This window comes from Chenopodium album, chromosome 21 (assembly GCF_948465745.1).
Source record: "Chenopodium album chromosome 21, dcCheAlbu1.1, whole genome shotgun sequence".
Taxonomy (NCBI): domain Eukaryota; kingdom Viridiplantae; phylum Streptophyta; class Magnoliopsida; order Caryophyllales; family Amaranthaceae; genus Chenopodium; species Chenopodium album.
In genome coordinates, this window is record NC_137854.1 from 41,023,021 (window position 1) to 41,038,630 (window position 15,610).

Here is a 15,610-nt window from a genome sequence, read left to right on the forward strand (position 1 = left end):
ATGCATTAATATGCGTAATTAACAAAATTTACTTTCTAAATTTTTTGAGTTGGAATTAATTTACCCTCCTACACGTGAAAAATTAAACAAAAACATGGAATGCACCAAGTCAACTTTGGCGGTGCAGCACTGCAGCCACTCTTCAAAGCATATTTGTCACCAATAGGGGTAATCAATGGCGAAATTGACGATGAAAGCATTAATATATACATTGTGTTAGATTTCGGGAAAACTCCTCAGATTGGATGTGTATTATGAATATAAGTATGATTTTTAGTTGTGTATACTATATACATTATAATCACTGTATTACTACATTATGTTACATTGCTCTGTAGGATTCACATGTGAAATCTGTGTATACATGTTCAATTTTCAACTCTTGTCTTTCTATACAATGCTGCAGAGATGAACCGTGTTAGTCTTCAAGGGACCGCTTCCGAGCTCTCAAGTTAAGTTGGAGGCTTTCAGGTTGAGGTGGAGTCCTGCCTCTGCGGAATAGAACAGCCAAAGCTCTTGACTTTCGGCAAAGATCAAAAACCTGAACAAAATATATGAACTTCAGGTTTTGAAGTCGGATAGTGATTAAGTAGAATAAGCACTATTGGAAGGACAGGGTTTGGTTTCTTACAGACGATGCTTCTATCTCAGCAACACCTTCACAACCTTGACCCCCACCTTGCATTAGGTCACAGTATCTTACCGCTTCATTTTGGTCTTCAAATACCTGTAGTGACACAACTGCTGACATTAGAAAGAACAAAATTCCTTATAGACAATAAAGAAAACTAAAAGGGACACTGGAGACAAGTAGTATGCTTCCAGTCACAATTCACCCATGCTAGAGCCTACGGAGCATATGTTAAATTTTCTCCTCCTTAACTTGTTGGAGTGTCATATCCACAATACCTCTACTTTCATGCAGAGTCCCAACGTTCGAGAGGTAAATTTCCAGCATTTGGATGCATACTTTATGAATTAAGAAAAAGACAGCTGCCTAATTCTGTATACCCAACAGTTTTAATAAAAAAAGCTTTCTTGCGTAGGGAGGTCTATATCTTGAAAACACACCAGAAACTATCCATAGTCATAACAGGACGAGGATTTAAAAGCACGATACACCCAACCTAACCCCAAGTATAGCGCACAGAACAAGACAAAATCTAAAAAGGTAGGAAAGGGTCTTACAAGTATTCCCTCCCTTACGTCCTCCACGACCATTTGAAACTTCTTGCCACTTCTTGACTGTTTGGTCTGACTGCCAAAATCGGAGCTGAATTTGTGCCCTTTCGAAAACAATAACCCAAGCTCCCTTTCAACTTCACTGTAACAGGAAATCTAAACGTTAACATGGAAACAGCTAACCCACTTTAGACGTAAAAGGGAAGGAGTCACTAACCTGCGATTCCTTCGAGTTTTCATTGTGCACAGTTGGTTTTCCTTCTGGGTTAGGACATACACAGGTTTTGTAGTTTCCCTCCATGGATTGTCATCCAGCACTAAAGAAGAAAGAATGAACACATCAATTCAAGCAACAGAAAAGCAATGTATGATATTAATCCACTAGCTATATTGCTGAATTCCTTTGAATCACTTGCATTATGTATACCAGCGTACAAATTAACATCCAGATTCCAGAACACACTTTCATTGATTTAGCATGCTTACAGAAACTCATAGTTGGCAGTCGACCTCTATTGCCTCCTTTTCAGTATTCTAATGTCCTGTATGGCTCAATTCTTATTTAATAATAGGCCCACATGCATGTTATGTTAGGAAATAAAGTCCTACTCGTATTTGCGTAGGATAGTATAGTTTATGTTCCTAGACTTCCTATGTTATTAACTAAGCTTGTTAGTTGTTTTGTTATTATTTTAAATAGCTTAGGTTTATGTTTCCAGCACTTTTATAAAAATTGTAATTTGAACTCTGATTTATTCAGAATTAAAGTAAACCAATCGTATTTTCTTCATATTTTTCTAGTGAACATTGAACAACACTTCCTATGTAACTTTTCAGGGTTCATCAACAACTTGCCCTTTAAAGGTATGGGAATGTTTAAATGAAAGACATCATGTAATGCATTAGATTTATGGGAAGAGGCATTACAGGTAGTACTTGTATTTTGAAAAGGAAGATAAGTGAGTTAGCGGAATATGATAAATAGACCACATTAGGTAGAAAGGAAAAATGAATTGATGAGCATTTTATTTCACTTTGATTAGCTTTTAGTTGGGAGAATTAAGCCAATCAAAGCTAATACAGCTCATCAATTTTATTAAGGAGATTACATAATTTGTCAACTTTAAAGCCTCAAGCACCCCTTGGAGGAACTAATTTACTATTTTTCCTTTAATATTCAAAATAATGCATAATACACCTTTGCTTGTATATAATAGATATATACTCGGGTGCATGTAATAAACTAGCCTAAGGAGGGGCAATATGGGTAGTCTAGTAATAATTTGGTTAATAGTCATTAGCCTAGTATAAATAGAGAGAGGGGCAAATGGAAAATCCTCAGGAGAGTTGTGACCTCAAGTCACTATTTGGAGAGTTGTGAGCTAAACTCACTATGGAGCTTAATAGGCAAAACCTATCAATTGTGTAAACCATTGTTTTGTTAATTAAAGCCTCAATCTTCCTGTCTTTTTCACAAGCAGCATCAGAGTTGGCTCACCCTTGCGAAAAGAGTTGACTCACTCTTGCAACAAACCGAAGCCTTTATATAGTAGCCCAACTACAACCACTTGGCCTTAGTATTCTTTCAAACATCAAGTCCATACCAACTCATATCCCACTAAGTCATTCTTTTCATGTTATACCATGTCACTTCATTGGTACATGTTTTTCAGAGTACTCCCTTAAAATGAATTAAACTTGAGTAGAGAATTCAAAGCTATATCATTCAAAAAATTTCAACAACCCCTACAACTTACTATAACAAGTACCAGCAAGCCATGGCAACGAATGATAACCATTAAAATATTAAATGAATTTTTAAAAGTGCTTGCATTGGGACCTTGAGATAAGAAAAGAGGTTGTAGCTTTTCTAGGTTGCAGAAACCATATTATCACCCGATTGAAGGAGTTCTGAGTAAAATGAAAGGATTATGGATGTAAAAGAGAGAAGATTTCATCCCCCTGTTTGGGTAATAATTTAAAATTCATGGAACAAAGTCACAAGGGTAATGCAAAGATCCAAAACCCACACAAAGTGTGATATGCAGAAGGGATTACATTCTTCCCCTGAACTCGCTTTTCTTCTCACTAGTGGTCCTTTTGAGACACACGGTAAGACTGAAACAAGGATAAGTATACCTCTTTATTGTGTGGACTCAAGCTACCTGAAATAGGTATGTGTCCAAAAGTTCTGCTCAAACTGAATTTTTTAAAAGAATGTTATCAATTTCCAAGTGTCTAGGTAATCATTGAATAAACTATTTTTACTTTCAAAACAATGACTGAGGCACCTCTTGCTCTTGGAGAAACTAAACTCGACATAACAGTAAATCTCAAGTGACCAATGACCAATATACCTCATTACCTCCCTTAGATTCTTCTACTAGTTTGTTTCAATAAAGATTCACTGTTTTAAGGCAGTTAAACCAAAATTTATCAATTTAATAGCAGTCAAAATTATGCCTTTTTCATCAGAAAATATGCTATGAATTGATTATAAACATTCTCAGCTTCTTCTAAACCTTTGTGCCTAAAGTCCATGATGAATACAACTCCACCTAACAGGCTAACAGCTCAAATCTCAGGATTGAGGACAATTTGTGCCTTATGAAAAAAGAGATCTTATCACATACACATCTTACTATTGCAAATTATTCCAAACTAATAAAACTTCGATCCCCATCTTTTACATCAAACTCATGATAACCAATAAAGGCAACAATTCAGCCCAACTTCAAAAGTTTGCAATGTACAAAATATCATAATAAAAGACCTTAACACCACCATACATACCATTACCATATTCTTATCTTAATTCTGAAGATCAGCAAATGAGCCATATTCATAGCTACTCACACTTACCTGATCAAATGCTAGTAAATCAAATGAAAAACAAATCCTAAAATTCCAAAAAATGCCCATCAAGGAAGAGGAGCATTATCCACTCTAGTCCAGAGGTCATTTCTCAAAACCAATTAGTAACGAGGTAGCTCCTCGAGCTTATAGGCAAGTTACTATCATAAATCATCTACTTAAGTCCAAAGCTCTTCTCTCAAATCAATTAGTAATAGGAATAGCTCCTTGAGCATATAAATTGGTTATTATCTCAAATTATCCACTTTAGTCCGGAGCTCATCGATTAGCAACATAACGGGAGTAGCTCCTCAAGCTTACAAGAAGGTTCTTATTTCAAATGATCCACTTTACTCCACAGCTCTATTCTCAAGTCAATTAGCAATGGGAGTAGCTCTTTGAACTCATAAGTTGGCAAATCATGATGAGAATTTTCACACTTGGTATCAAAGACAATCAAATACTAATACTAATACTAACAAACATCTTAATACTTTTCAATTCCAAAAATCATGATCATAATATAACCCAAATCAAATCAAAACCTACTAAAACCTAAATTAAACCAAACAAAACTCAAAAATTGAAGAGATAGAACAAAAGGGTACCATCATAGCTGCTGGAATCGAGTGATTGGTGAAGATGGCGGCGAATATCGTAAGCACGGGACGAAACCTGCTTGACAAATTCATCGGAAGTTCCGGGGATAGTTCCGTCCAACTGCAAAGCTTTATCAACTTCAACATCATCATCGTCACTACCACGTTTGACATCACCGTTGAATCCGCCCTCGCTATCGGAGTTGTCGTAAGATTTAGCTTGCAACACCCCAACATTCCGCCGTCTCCGCCGCTGCGAAAGCGAGGAATCGGAAGACAGAGGAGGAGAGAGAAAAGGGCGATTGTGAATGCGAAGAGGAAAGGGGTAGTGGAGAGGAAGTTTGAGAGTGTGGGGTGGAGGTGGTAGCATGATTGAAGGAGATACAGAGGACAGAGAATCCATTGTTTTCTCCTGCTTTAGAGGTTTCCCAATTCTTTGGAACAAGTTCTTTGCTGAAATTAGGGAGTGACAAGCAACTTCGAACATAGATCCTTTAGTTTAACTGTTTAAGGGGCGTTTGGTAGACTTGGTTATTGGACGACTGGGTACGGGTCGAATGCACACATTCGGGTCAAAGAAGATCACTCAAGTAACCTTTGACCGATTAACAATTAATCGAACCCTTAAAGTAACACATGATCGAGTAATCCCTATTTGAGTAACTCGAATAAGGCCCTGTTTGATTCACCTTAATTTTGCTGAACTGAAATTATTTTTACTGAACTGAACTTATTTTTACTGAACTGAACTTAATTTTACTGAACTGAAATTATTTTTACTGAACTTAAATTATTTTTACTGAACTGAAATTATTTTTACTGATTTTCTATTATAATTCTTCTTTAAGAAACTGAATTTTACTGAACTGAACTTATTTTTACTGAACTGAAATTATTTTTACTGAATTGAACTTATTATATTTTTACTGAACTGAACTTATTTTTACTGAACTGAAATTATTTTTACTTAATATTATTTTTTTAAGGTGAATCAAACAGGGCCTAACTCTGGCAACACGGTGAGATCAGCCACATATAACAACTTGTATATAAATTGACATTATCGGTCCTAACTTTGGACATTATTCATTAATCTGTCTATTATACCTTTTAAAAAATGTGAGAGAGCTATTATAAATATTGTGTGGACGTGTAATCGTTTATCTATAAAGTTCTAGCTCTAAAGCTACTGAAGCAGCAAAATCATTTGTCTTGGCAAGCACCTGGGTTGGGATAGTATGTCCTAACTAGGGGTGTCAGTTCGGATGATCGGATCGGGTAAATTTTTACGGTTGAGTTATAGTAACTTATTATGTCCACGCGAGTCCAAATCTGAATCGCATATTTTTCAGGTCAGATTCGGATCAGGTCGGATCGGGTGTGCTTTTGACACCTCTAGTCCTAACTGTGATGGTGCAGCCAAAGGGAACCCAAGAGCTACAGGTGGAGAGGGCATAATAAGGGATCATGCAGGCCGTTTTATGGCTGCTTTTCATGCTAACTTTGGCCATTATTGTTTATTCTTGAGCGGTGAAAATGTTGGCACTTGTTCGTAAGATTAAACTACCTAAAAGCCTACAAATCTAGCAGTTGGAAATTCAACTTGGTAATCTTGTGTGTGTTCATATTCTAAACAGAGGGGAAGAAAGCAGGGGAGAATCCATTCATGAGATAATTTCTGTCGAAGCATGCTCAAAGATGCTAGTTAGAAGATTAAGGTGGCTCATACCTTTAGGGAGGGCAATTGTGCGGTGGATTGGTTGGTCAACCGTGGAGTCATTATTGACACAAGATGTTGTCTAGTTAGATCGATCCCTTTAGAACGGTTTCGTGGAAATATAATAATAATAATATAATACTAGCTTAAATCCCGTGTAATGCACCCTTGTTACTAAATTTAATATTGTAACAAATTACAAAGCTAATTCAGCAATAATTTACGTAAATAATACCAATGTTAAGGGGATTGATGAATTAGAAATTACTAAAAAAAAAAAAAATTAAGGCCTATTAGGTTTTATTTTAACAATTTTTTTTGAACGTTTAGGTTAATAGTGTGTCATTCCTAGTTTCGCTTGGAGGAGAAAATTTTAAAATAGAAAATGACATGTGTCAAAAGTCAAAACTAATATCTCTTTTAGTATATTGTTGTTAGGCTTTGTTCACTTCACCTTACAAATAATATTTAGTAAAATCAATCAGTAACTTTGTAAAAGAAATTTAATAGAGAATTAGTAAAAATAATTTCAGTTTAGCAAAAAATAATTTCAGTTTAGTAAAATTAAATTCAATTCAGTTAAAATAATTTAATTTTAACACAAATAAATTAAGTTCAAAATAATCTAAGTTTAAAATAATTTTAATTTAACAAAAATAAGATAAAGTGAACTAGTCAGCTGGCCGGCCTTATTGATGGGAGTAGTTACGAGCTAGCGGCTAGAGAATCTTGGAATAGAAGTCAATTTTTTTTGGGTAAGGAAGGCAACTAGGCAAGTATACTGTATACAGTATACGTATGTATTATGTAAATTACCAAATTGGTTCAGTTTTTGCCTTTTCGGAATTAATTACCAAACTAGTGGTCAATTTTTTTTTTTTTTTTTTTTTTTTTTTCAAATACACTCTTACGCAATACTCATTACATAACTACTACGTGTCTACAGTCTACGTATGTAAATTACCAAATTGGTTCGGTTTTGGCTGGTCCACTTAATTAAAACTACTCTTCCCATTTTTGTATTTGTTTTATTTAAAAAAGAAATTCTTAGTAGTATATAATTTAAGTCAATTTAAATGATTTTTTATAAACAAGTGTATGCCATAAGTTATATATATATACTATTTCTATTAGGCAAATTTTGATAGAACGACACAAATTATTACTCCCTCCGTTTTTTTTAAATGCATCACTTTGATTTTTGCACTATTACATACCATAGTTGACTTAATTTTTTCACCTCAATAAAATTAAATAATTGTTATTATATAATATATCATTGGATTTGTCATAATAAAAGGGCCTGTTCATATTTACTGAACTGAGCTGAATTGAACTGATTGGAACTGAACTGAACTGAACTGAACTGAATTAAGCTGAAATGAATATTTTATGTGAGAGAGAAATTAAGAGCTGAACTGAACTGAACTGATTGGAACTGAACTGAACTGATTGGAGCTGAACTGAACTGAAATTAAGTAAATATGAACAGGCCCTAAATTTGTTACAATTTTTACTAATAGACAATCAAAGACATTAATGGTCAAAGTTGCGTCTCAGCAAATACGCGATCAAACTGATGCAAATAAAAAAAAAAAAAACAGAGGGAGTACTTGGGTGCGCATAATAACACGGATTTTATTTATATGGAGTAATAAACTACAAAGACTTTGGGGTTAGATGCGGTAAATGACATAAACTATTTCTGGAGTCGGAGATTCCAACGAATTCCGGCTACTTTTTTTTTTTTTTTTAAAAAAAAAAAAAAAATATGCGGTAAAATTACTCGCTCCCTTTACTTAATTTCACATTGTTTTTCCCACTTTGATCAATTATATAGCATCTCACAATCAAATTTAAAGTAAGAACAACAATATAAAATGAAGACAGTACACATTTTTAAAATAAAAAATCCAGACGAATCTAGTAAACTCCTCGAAAAATATTTTCAAAGTACTACCTCCGTCCCTAAATGATACTCCCTTATGGCCTATTTTTAGTCCCAAAATGATAGTTCCATCTGTTTTTTTCAAGTACCATTAATATCAATTTTTTTTATCAAAATTCTCTCTAATTACAACAATATTTGTGCAAATTTATCTTTCCTATATAAATTTTGTTTTTCAATGTACTTTTATTACTTTCTCTCTCTACTATTTTACATACCCAATGTAAATTTATCTTTCCAATGTAATTTTACTACTTTTATTTAAGTTTCTTAATTCCCGTGATTTTTGCCCATAAGGGACTATCAAAAGGGGACGGAAGGAGTACATTATTGCATTATTGGAGATACTTCGAATGGAACATATTAATATAATTGACCATAAAAGTTGAGTGATTGAATATAGTATTAAAGTCCTTAGTTCTATAGTTTCATTACGTTGAATCAATCACATACCTAAAACGAACAAACTAGTGAAACTATTTTAATAATAAAAAATCTTATAATGTCAATGCAAGTTTTTTAAATATTTGTTGAAGCTAAGGAAGGATACGTACATATTTCATGCACAGTACTCGCTACGTAATTATATATATGTGAATAAATTAAAATACCACTCACATTAATTATAAACTTCAATTCATATCTAATTGTTTCATAAATCACTACTATAAATATTGTTGCTTATTAGTTGCATGGTATAGACATGAACGATATAGCTTTAAAAAAAATGCTACTTCTAATATTGACAGCATTTTTAGCCATATTTCTCTTGTTTCTTATTCAAAAATATGGAAAAAAACAAGCATTATTATTTCATCTTCCTCCTGGACCAAGAGGGCTTCCCTTAGTAGGAAACCTCTTCCAGTATGATCCCTCAAATACTCACCTCTACCTTGCCAAGTTAGGCAAGACCTACGGCTCGATTTTCGCGCTCCGGTTGATGGGTAAAACCATGGTTGTGGTTCAATCAGCCGAGTTGGCAAAAGAGGTGTTATTAACACAAGATAAGAACTTCTGTAATAGACCGGAAACGGCCGGAAGAAAAAGGCTAAGTTACAATGGTTTAGACATAGCTTTAAGCCCATATAGTAACTATTTGAAGGAAATAAAGAAGGTACTTGTATCTAATCTCTTAAGCACTAAGAGTGTCGATTCCTTTGCTTTAATTCGACAGGAAGAAGTATCAAGGTTGATTCAACAAGTTTCATCTCTCTCTTTTGCTTCTAAAACTATCAACTTGAGCCAATTGGTTCTCAGTTATGCTAGCTCCAATTCTAGCAGGATCGCTTTTGGCAAGAGGTACGTACATACGTATAATTGTATGAACTAGTTTGTATATTCCTTTTTTTTTTTTGCCGATAGATAACTAAAGATATTTATGATTGAATTTATGTATTGGTCTGACAAATTAAAAGTGATAAAAAAATATGCATGCATGTGAACTAAACTAAACAGTTTTAATACGTGGGTACAATATTGCAATGACAATATACTACGTATATATCAAAATATCTCTAGGAGTAGGAAAGCATCACAAAAATTGTGAAAAGTTTTATTGATTGATTGAAATTTGATAAAGTATAAAACATAATCCTGGGCCTTAACTATCAGCTTAAGCTTTTGGTTGAGTTGGTCCTTTAACCAAAAAGATTAAGCTGATGGTTGAGTCCCAGGAACATATTTTATAATCTATCAAAATTTAAAAAAATCGGGATGAAACTAACAAAATTTCACGTGTATAACCTTTGTACGATTGTCACTTTTTTACATTTGCTAATATGAAAAATGATACATCATTTGCATTAGTGTCTTAGTGGTACCATTCATGCACCGTACCCCTTTTTTACATTTGCTAATATGAAAAATGCTACATCATTTGCATTAGTGTCTTAGTGGTACCATTCACGCACCGTATGCATAAGAAAAAGTAGTCACGTGGTTATGGTCATTAGATTTAACAACGATAGAGAAAGGGAATTAGGGGTTACAGGGGCTATACATGGAGAAATTGGGGGGGTGGGGGGTGGGGGGTGGGGGGTGGGGTGTGGGGAATGGAGAAAAAATTATTGAAAGTGGATCAATGAACGTCCCTTATTCAATGCAATAATTCGGCAAAAGGTAGCTTCTTACAACATTAAGTGTTTTATAAGGTAATTTCTTACAGCATTAAATGTTTATAAGATAATTTTATACAATATTATTTTAATAAAGTAGTTTTTCACATAAATTGAAATATATAAGATAGTTTTTCACAGTCCACTCTTACATAATCAATTTTTGCATAATTTAACTATTGTGATATTTCGAGAAAACGCATATATTGAGATTCATCTAAAAGGATCCAACTGTATTTTTCTTTTCTTTTTTTTTTTAATTTTTTTTATGATTCTAAAAAAACATATAGTTTGAGTTTAATTTAATTTGACTCATCTATCAAATTGTTACAAGCTTGATCAAGTTTGAGGATTTCATAATGAGGCTAACTCAAACTCATAAATGATGATTTCATAAATGAGACAATCAACTTGCAAACATGAAAAATTTCCTCAATCACCATAACCCTAGAGATTAGAGTGAAGGATAACTCAAGTGATTAGAGGCTTAGAGCTTTCCTCGTGTTTCTAGAGCATCCTGAAATCGATTCTCATCACCTGTCGTCTCTGAATGCATAGGTACGATGATGAAGAAGTACTAGGAAGCAGATACTACACCCTTCTACATGAAGCCGAATACATGTTCACAGCATTCTTCTATAGTGATTATTTCTATCTCGGTGGTTGTATAGATAAGATCGCTGGACAACACTCTAAGCTTGAGAAGACATTTACGGAGTTAGACGCAATTTATGAAAAAATCATTGACGACCATCTTCACACAGTAAAGACCAAATCTGAGCGACAAGATATAGTTGATGTTTTGCTTCGCCTCATGGAAGATACTTCCTTTCCGTTAAAGCTCACAATGAACCACATCAAAGCAATTTTGCTGGTATGCTTCTTTTTTTTTTTTTTTTTTTTTTTTTTTTTTTTTTTTTTTTTTTGCGCATAAGTTCAATGATTAATGAATCTAATTATTAAAAGCATGGCATTATGAAAATACATGTCAAGATGATTCTAACAAGATTTTACTCTCATGTCACTATGTTTTATCATTTGAGAGTTTGTAAATAATGTCAAAATGTGTTAACAAATGGATGAAATATATATTCATGTATATACTACAAGTACATATTAAACTTTAAGTGTTAAAATCTTGTTTCTTAAGGGATTCTCACCTTTAAAAAGCCCCTAGTGGATATTTAACCCCAAGCCTAAAGATTGGAATTATCTTTCCTTAATTACCATTTATCAACACTAAGTTAGGAACAATAATACTGTATAATATGATGATACTTCTTTATTTGTAGATTCAATTCTAACAACCTTTTCTAATTAATTGTTATTTTTTTTCCATTTTTATTTGTAGAATCTTTTCTCCGGAGGAGCAAATACCACTACGGCTGGGATAATTTGGACACTTACCGAGTTAGTGAAAAACCTCATTCCAATGAAAAGAGTACAAGAAGAGTTAAGGGATGCCGCATTGAATAAAGGTTGTATAACAAAAGTTGATCTCTCAAAACTCGAATATTTCAAAGCAGTGATTAAGGAAGCATTTAGGTTGCACCCACCAGCGCCACTATTAATACCTCGCGAAACAGTAAACAAAAGTAACTTAAAAGGATACAATATCTTACCCAAAAATCTTATTGTTATAAATGCATGGGCTATTGGAAGAGACCCAAAATATTGGAAGGACTCAGAAAAATTTATGCCGGAGAGGTTTTTAGGGAGTTCAATGGATATGATAGGGAGTGAAAGTATGGCAATGATTCCTTTTGGGGGTGGAAGAAGAATGTGCCCAGCCTTTGCTTTTGGTTTAGCCAACCTTGAGCTTGCACTTGCCAATTGTTATACTATTTTGATTGGGAATTACCTGCTGGTTTAAAGAAGGAAGATATTGACAGCAATGTGCTATCTGGTTTGGTGACACACAAGAAGAATCAACTTTGCCTAGTAGCAAAAAAATTTGATTCTAATTTGAATGAATGAAATTAAACTATATTACGAAGTACATAATATCAACTACTCCAAATAAATCAGAGGCATGCACTTTCCTCACCCTAAAACTCTACCCGATATCATTGAATAATTTTAGAGGGGCTTTAAATTCATCAGTTTAACTGGTGGAGAACCCTAATCGTTGTTTATTTCATGTGTAATTTTTTACTTTTAATGATTTATAACTCTTCCTCTTTCAAGAGGAAATTTTCTCTCTCAAAAGTCAGAACTTATATTTAGGCTAGGCCAAACAATTGGGTTTCAAGTTCTCCACTTTGCATACCCATGACAATGCTTTGGCCAAGTATATCTCTCCATCAAGAGCCTATTGTTGGTAAAATACCTGTTGATTCCAATAACAAAATAAAAAAGATGAAAGGAAAAAATACTTGATTGAAAATCTCAATAATACTACAGTTGTGCCGCAGAACAAAATCTACTGCATTAGGAGTGAAATACACCACCAACGGTATAGGTTTCCTGATGATACACGCCCCCCAATGTTAACACAATTCTCCTCGTAATTCGTGTACCCGAACTTGAAGAGTGGAATAGCTCAAGAATTGTTCAGATCTCAAAGGGTTGCTTTGTGTTTAGGTTTTTTCAATAATGAAAATAACGTGTGTATGAAATAAGAGTTAAGGAGTAGTATTTATAGAAGAAGAAAGAAAAAGAAACAAAGCAAGGCAAGCCTTGCACAAAGCTCAAACCCACGGCCGGGCTAAGCTTTCTCGTATGAGAGCTCTCGCTCGATTTTGCCGTAGGCTCTCTAGGCAGCGAGCTATAGCACTCTCGCATGAGAGCTCTCACTCAGCCGTGCTGTAGGCTTTCTAGGCAGCGAGCTCTAGCTCTCTTGCATGCGAGCTATAGCTCGGACCTTGCGTGCTACATCTCTTTAATTTCTCGCTAGCACGCTCCTTGCACAAATTGGCACGAAGGTGACCACACTCACTTAAGAACACTTTGATTTGCATTACAAGGATTAGCAAAACTCCAACACTTATTTCTCATCCCCGGTAGAAAACAAGTTCACGAGTGGTTCAAGCTAGTTCTTCTGTAGATTGCCAAACAAATAGAAAATCGGGGATGATGGTATGAATTTAATTCATGGAAGTCGTCAATTTCGTACGTATTGACATCTACTCAAATCTTATTGTGTAAATTATTCTTGTAATTCGAAAAGACATAAAAACATAAATTTGATTTTATCCTTTTTGCATGTAAATGCATGCATGTCTCTAAAAAAAGTTAGACCCACACACCTTTATTCACTCTTCCTTTCTAGCTTTTAGCTCTCTTCCTTTCTCGCTTATTCTTCTTTATACCTTCCGTATTTTTTTTTATTTTTTATTTTAGAATTGTGAGATATGAAACTAACGGCTCACCGTAGGCCGTTAGTACTTTCTACACATTCATATATAAATATATACTTGTATTTTAAACATGCATGTCTTATTGAAAAACGATATGTGGAAACAATATATTGATGATAAATTAAATAAGATTTCACATAACTATGATGTCGTTCAAATATTGTTTAATTTATTTGAAATGATATTACATTATATTCCTTTTTTTTTACATTATATTCCATATGCATTGCATGGAATCATAGAGAATTTTAAATAAGACATACAATTTAAAAGAAACAAAAGGAGTAAAAATTCCGTATTATGCAAGGTAAACCTCAATAACAGACCTCGGTCCTAAAATTGGTAAAATCTTATAGTCATTGAAGCCGGCATTGATGAAGAGATATTTCCATTGTTCTTCGGTTCTTTCTTTTCCTCCCAAAATGGACAACATATGCACATTTGCAAGAGCTTGGTTTAAATTGTCACTTGGAGACCCTACCACCATATCTATGATTAGCAACTTACCTCCTTTGTCTCTGGTATGAATTGCTTCTTTACATTGCTTAAGCACCTTTATGCAATTCTCATCATTCCAATTATGCAATACCCACTGATAAGTAGTAAAATTTAAGGGACTAGTAAATAAAGCACCCATAAAAATATACAATATTTGCAAGTTGATAATATAATATAAAGATAGACTAATAGTCCTAAAAGTTGGTTCAAATATATTTTATTTTTTCCCTAGTTTTGATCAAGCCACAAGAGCATTACGTACAAATAAGTTTAGTTTATGAATATTAATAGTCCTTAAAATTTATTGTAACTTCATTGTAATGAATCTATACATAAATACATGTGATCGAAGTAATACTTATAATTTCATATGTAAAAATTATATGAAATGCCGAATTATTGGATCATTTTAAACAAATATTACCTTAAACGAACAAATATTTGCAATAACACCCATAAACATATACAAATTGTAAATTACCTTAAGTAAGACGACTTGAGCACGAGGAATAGCTTCAAACATGTCACCTGCAACATATGTCAAGTTCTCAACCTTTTCAATTCCTTCTAACTCGTCAACTACTACATTTGGTAGACCGAACACGATACAGTTGACCTTAGGATAGGCCATGGCAATGGCCTTAGCCATAGTACCATCACCTCCACCAACATCGACCAACGACTCAACACCGTGCATTACGCCCTTGAGCTCATTACTAGTCAATAGTACACGGGCGATCAATTGAGAATCACTTGTCATAGCTTGTTGAAATACCTCATTAAAATTGGTATCACTAGGTGCAACTTCGTATAGATGCTTCCCGTGAGTAAATTGGAAAGGGGACTCAAAAGAGACAACATCACGATTTTGAAACCACGTAGCAAACTTATGTGATGAATTAGTGAAAAGAAGATTGGTTCCTAGAAGAGTTAAGGGTGCTTGAATTAGAGGGTGATCTTTCAGAAGAAGTCGCGAGTTTAGGGTAAGGTCAAATAATAATGTTTCATCTCCATTATTATTGAGTAAAGATTTGGTTGCGAAGAATTTGGAGTGAACAAGAAGGTGCATCAATTGATGTAGGGATGAGGCCTTGGTAGGATGGATCGAAAGAGCATTAGCGAGCTCAGCTCGTCGATAGACATTGGCTTGCCGTGATTGTGAATGGCATCCGGGATGCCTAGTTGAACGGCACACTTTAGGGCCATGGTATTTTGGTAAGCTATAATATGGTTGTATACATGGGTTGCTGCATCTAATAGCTCTTTTGCCTCTTCATTTGAAATAGTGTTTGGTTCCATTATGTTCAACTTTATTCAACTATAGTTGATCTAGTGTATAC

The 15,610-nt window shown here is 34.2% G+C and overlaps 1 protein-coding gene and 2 pseudogenes across 2 annotated transcripts; 1 reads left to right on the forward strand and 2 right to left on the reverse strand.

Moving 5' to 3' along the window:
- Window positions 1–184: 184 nt before the first annotated feature.
- On the reverse strand, window positions 185–5,110 carry LOC145602477 (uncharacterized). Its single transcript, XM_081658670.1, has 5 exons — window positions 4,644–5,110; window positions 1,400–1,499; window positions 1,189–1,324; window positions 632–727; window positions 185–541 (listed from the first exon to the last, which is right to left on the reverse strand). Exons 1-5 carry the CDS (start codon window positions 5,035–5,037, stop codon window positions 419–421), a joined length of 849 nt encoding a protein of 282 aa, XP_081514796.1. The 5' UTR covers window positions 5,038–5,110; the 3' UTR covers window positions 185–418.
- A 3,916-nt stretch (window positions 5,111–9,026) lies between these two features.
- Window positions 9,027–12,286, forward strand: LOC145600851 (6,7,8-trihydroxycoumarin synthase pseudogene; annotated as a pseudogene).
- Window positions 12,287–14,017: 1,731 nt separating this feature from the next.
- On the reverse strand, window positions 14,018–15,610 carry LOC145603105 (trans-resveratrol di-O-methyltransferase-like; annotated as a pseudogene). Its single transcript, XR_014104687.1, has 2 exons — window positions 14,752–15,610; window positions 14,018–14,364 (listed from the first exon to the last, which is right to left on the reverse strand). The product of XR_014104687.1 is annotated as a trans-resveratrol di-O-methyltransferase-like (transcript).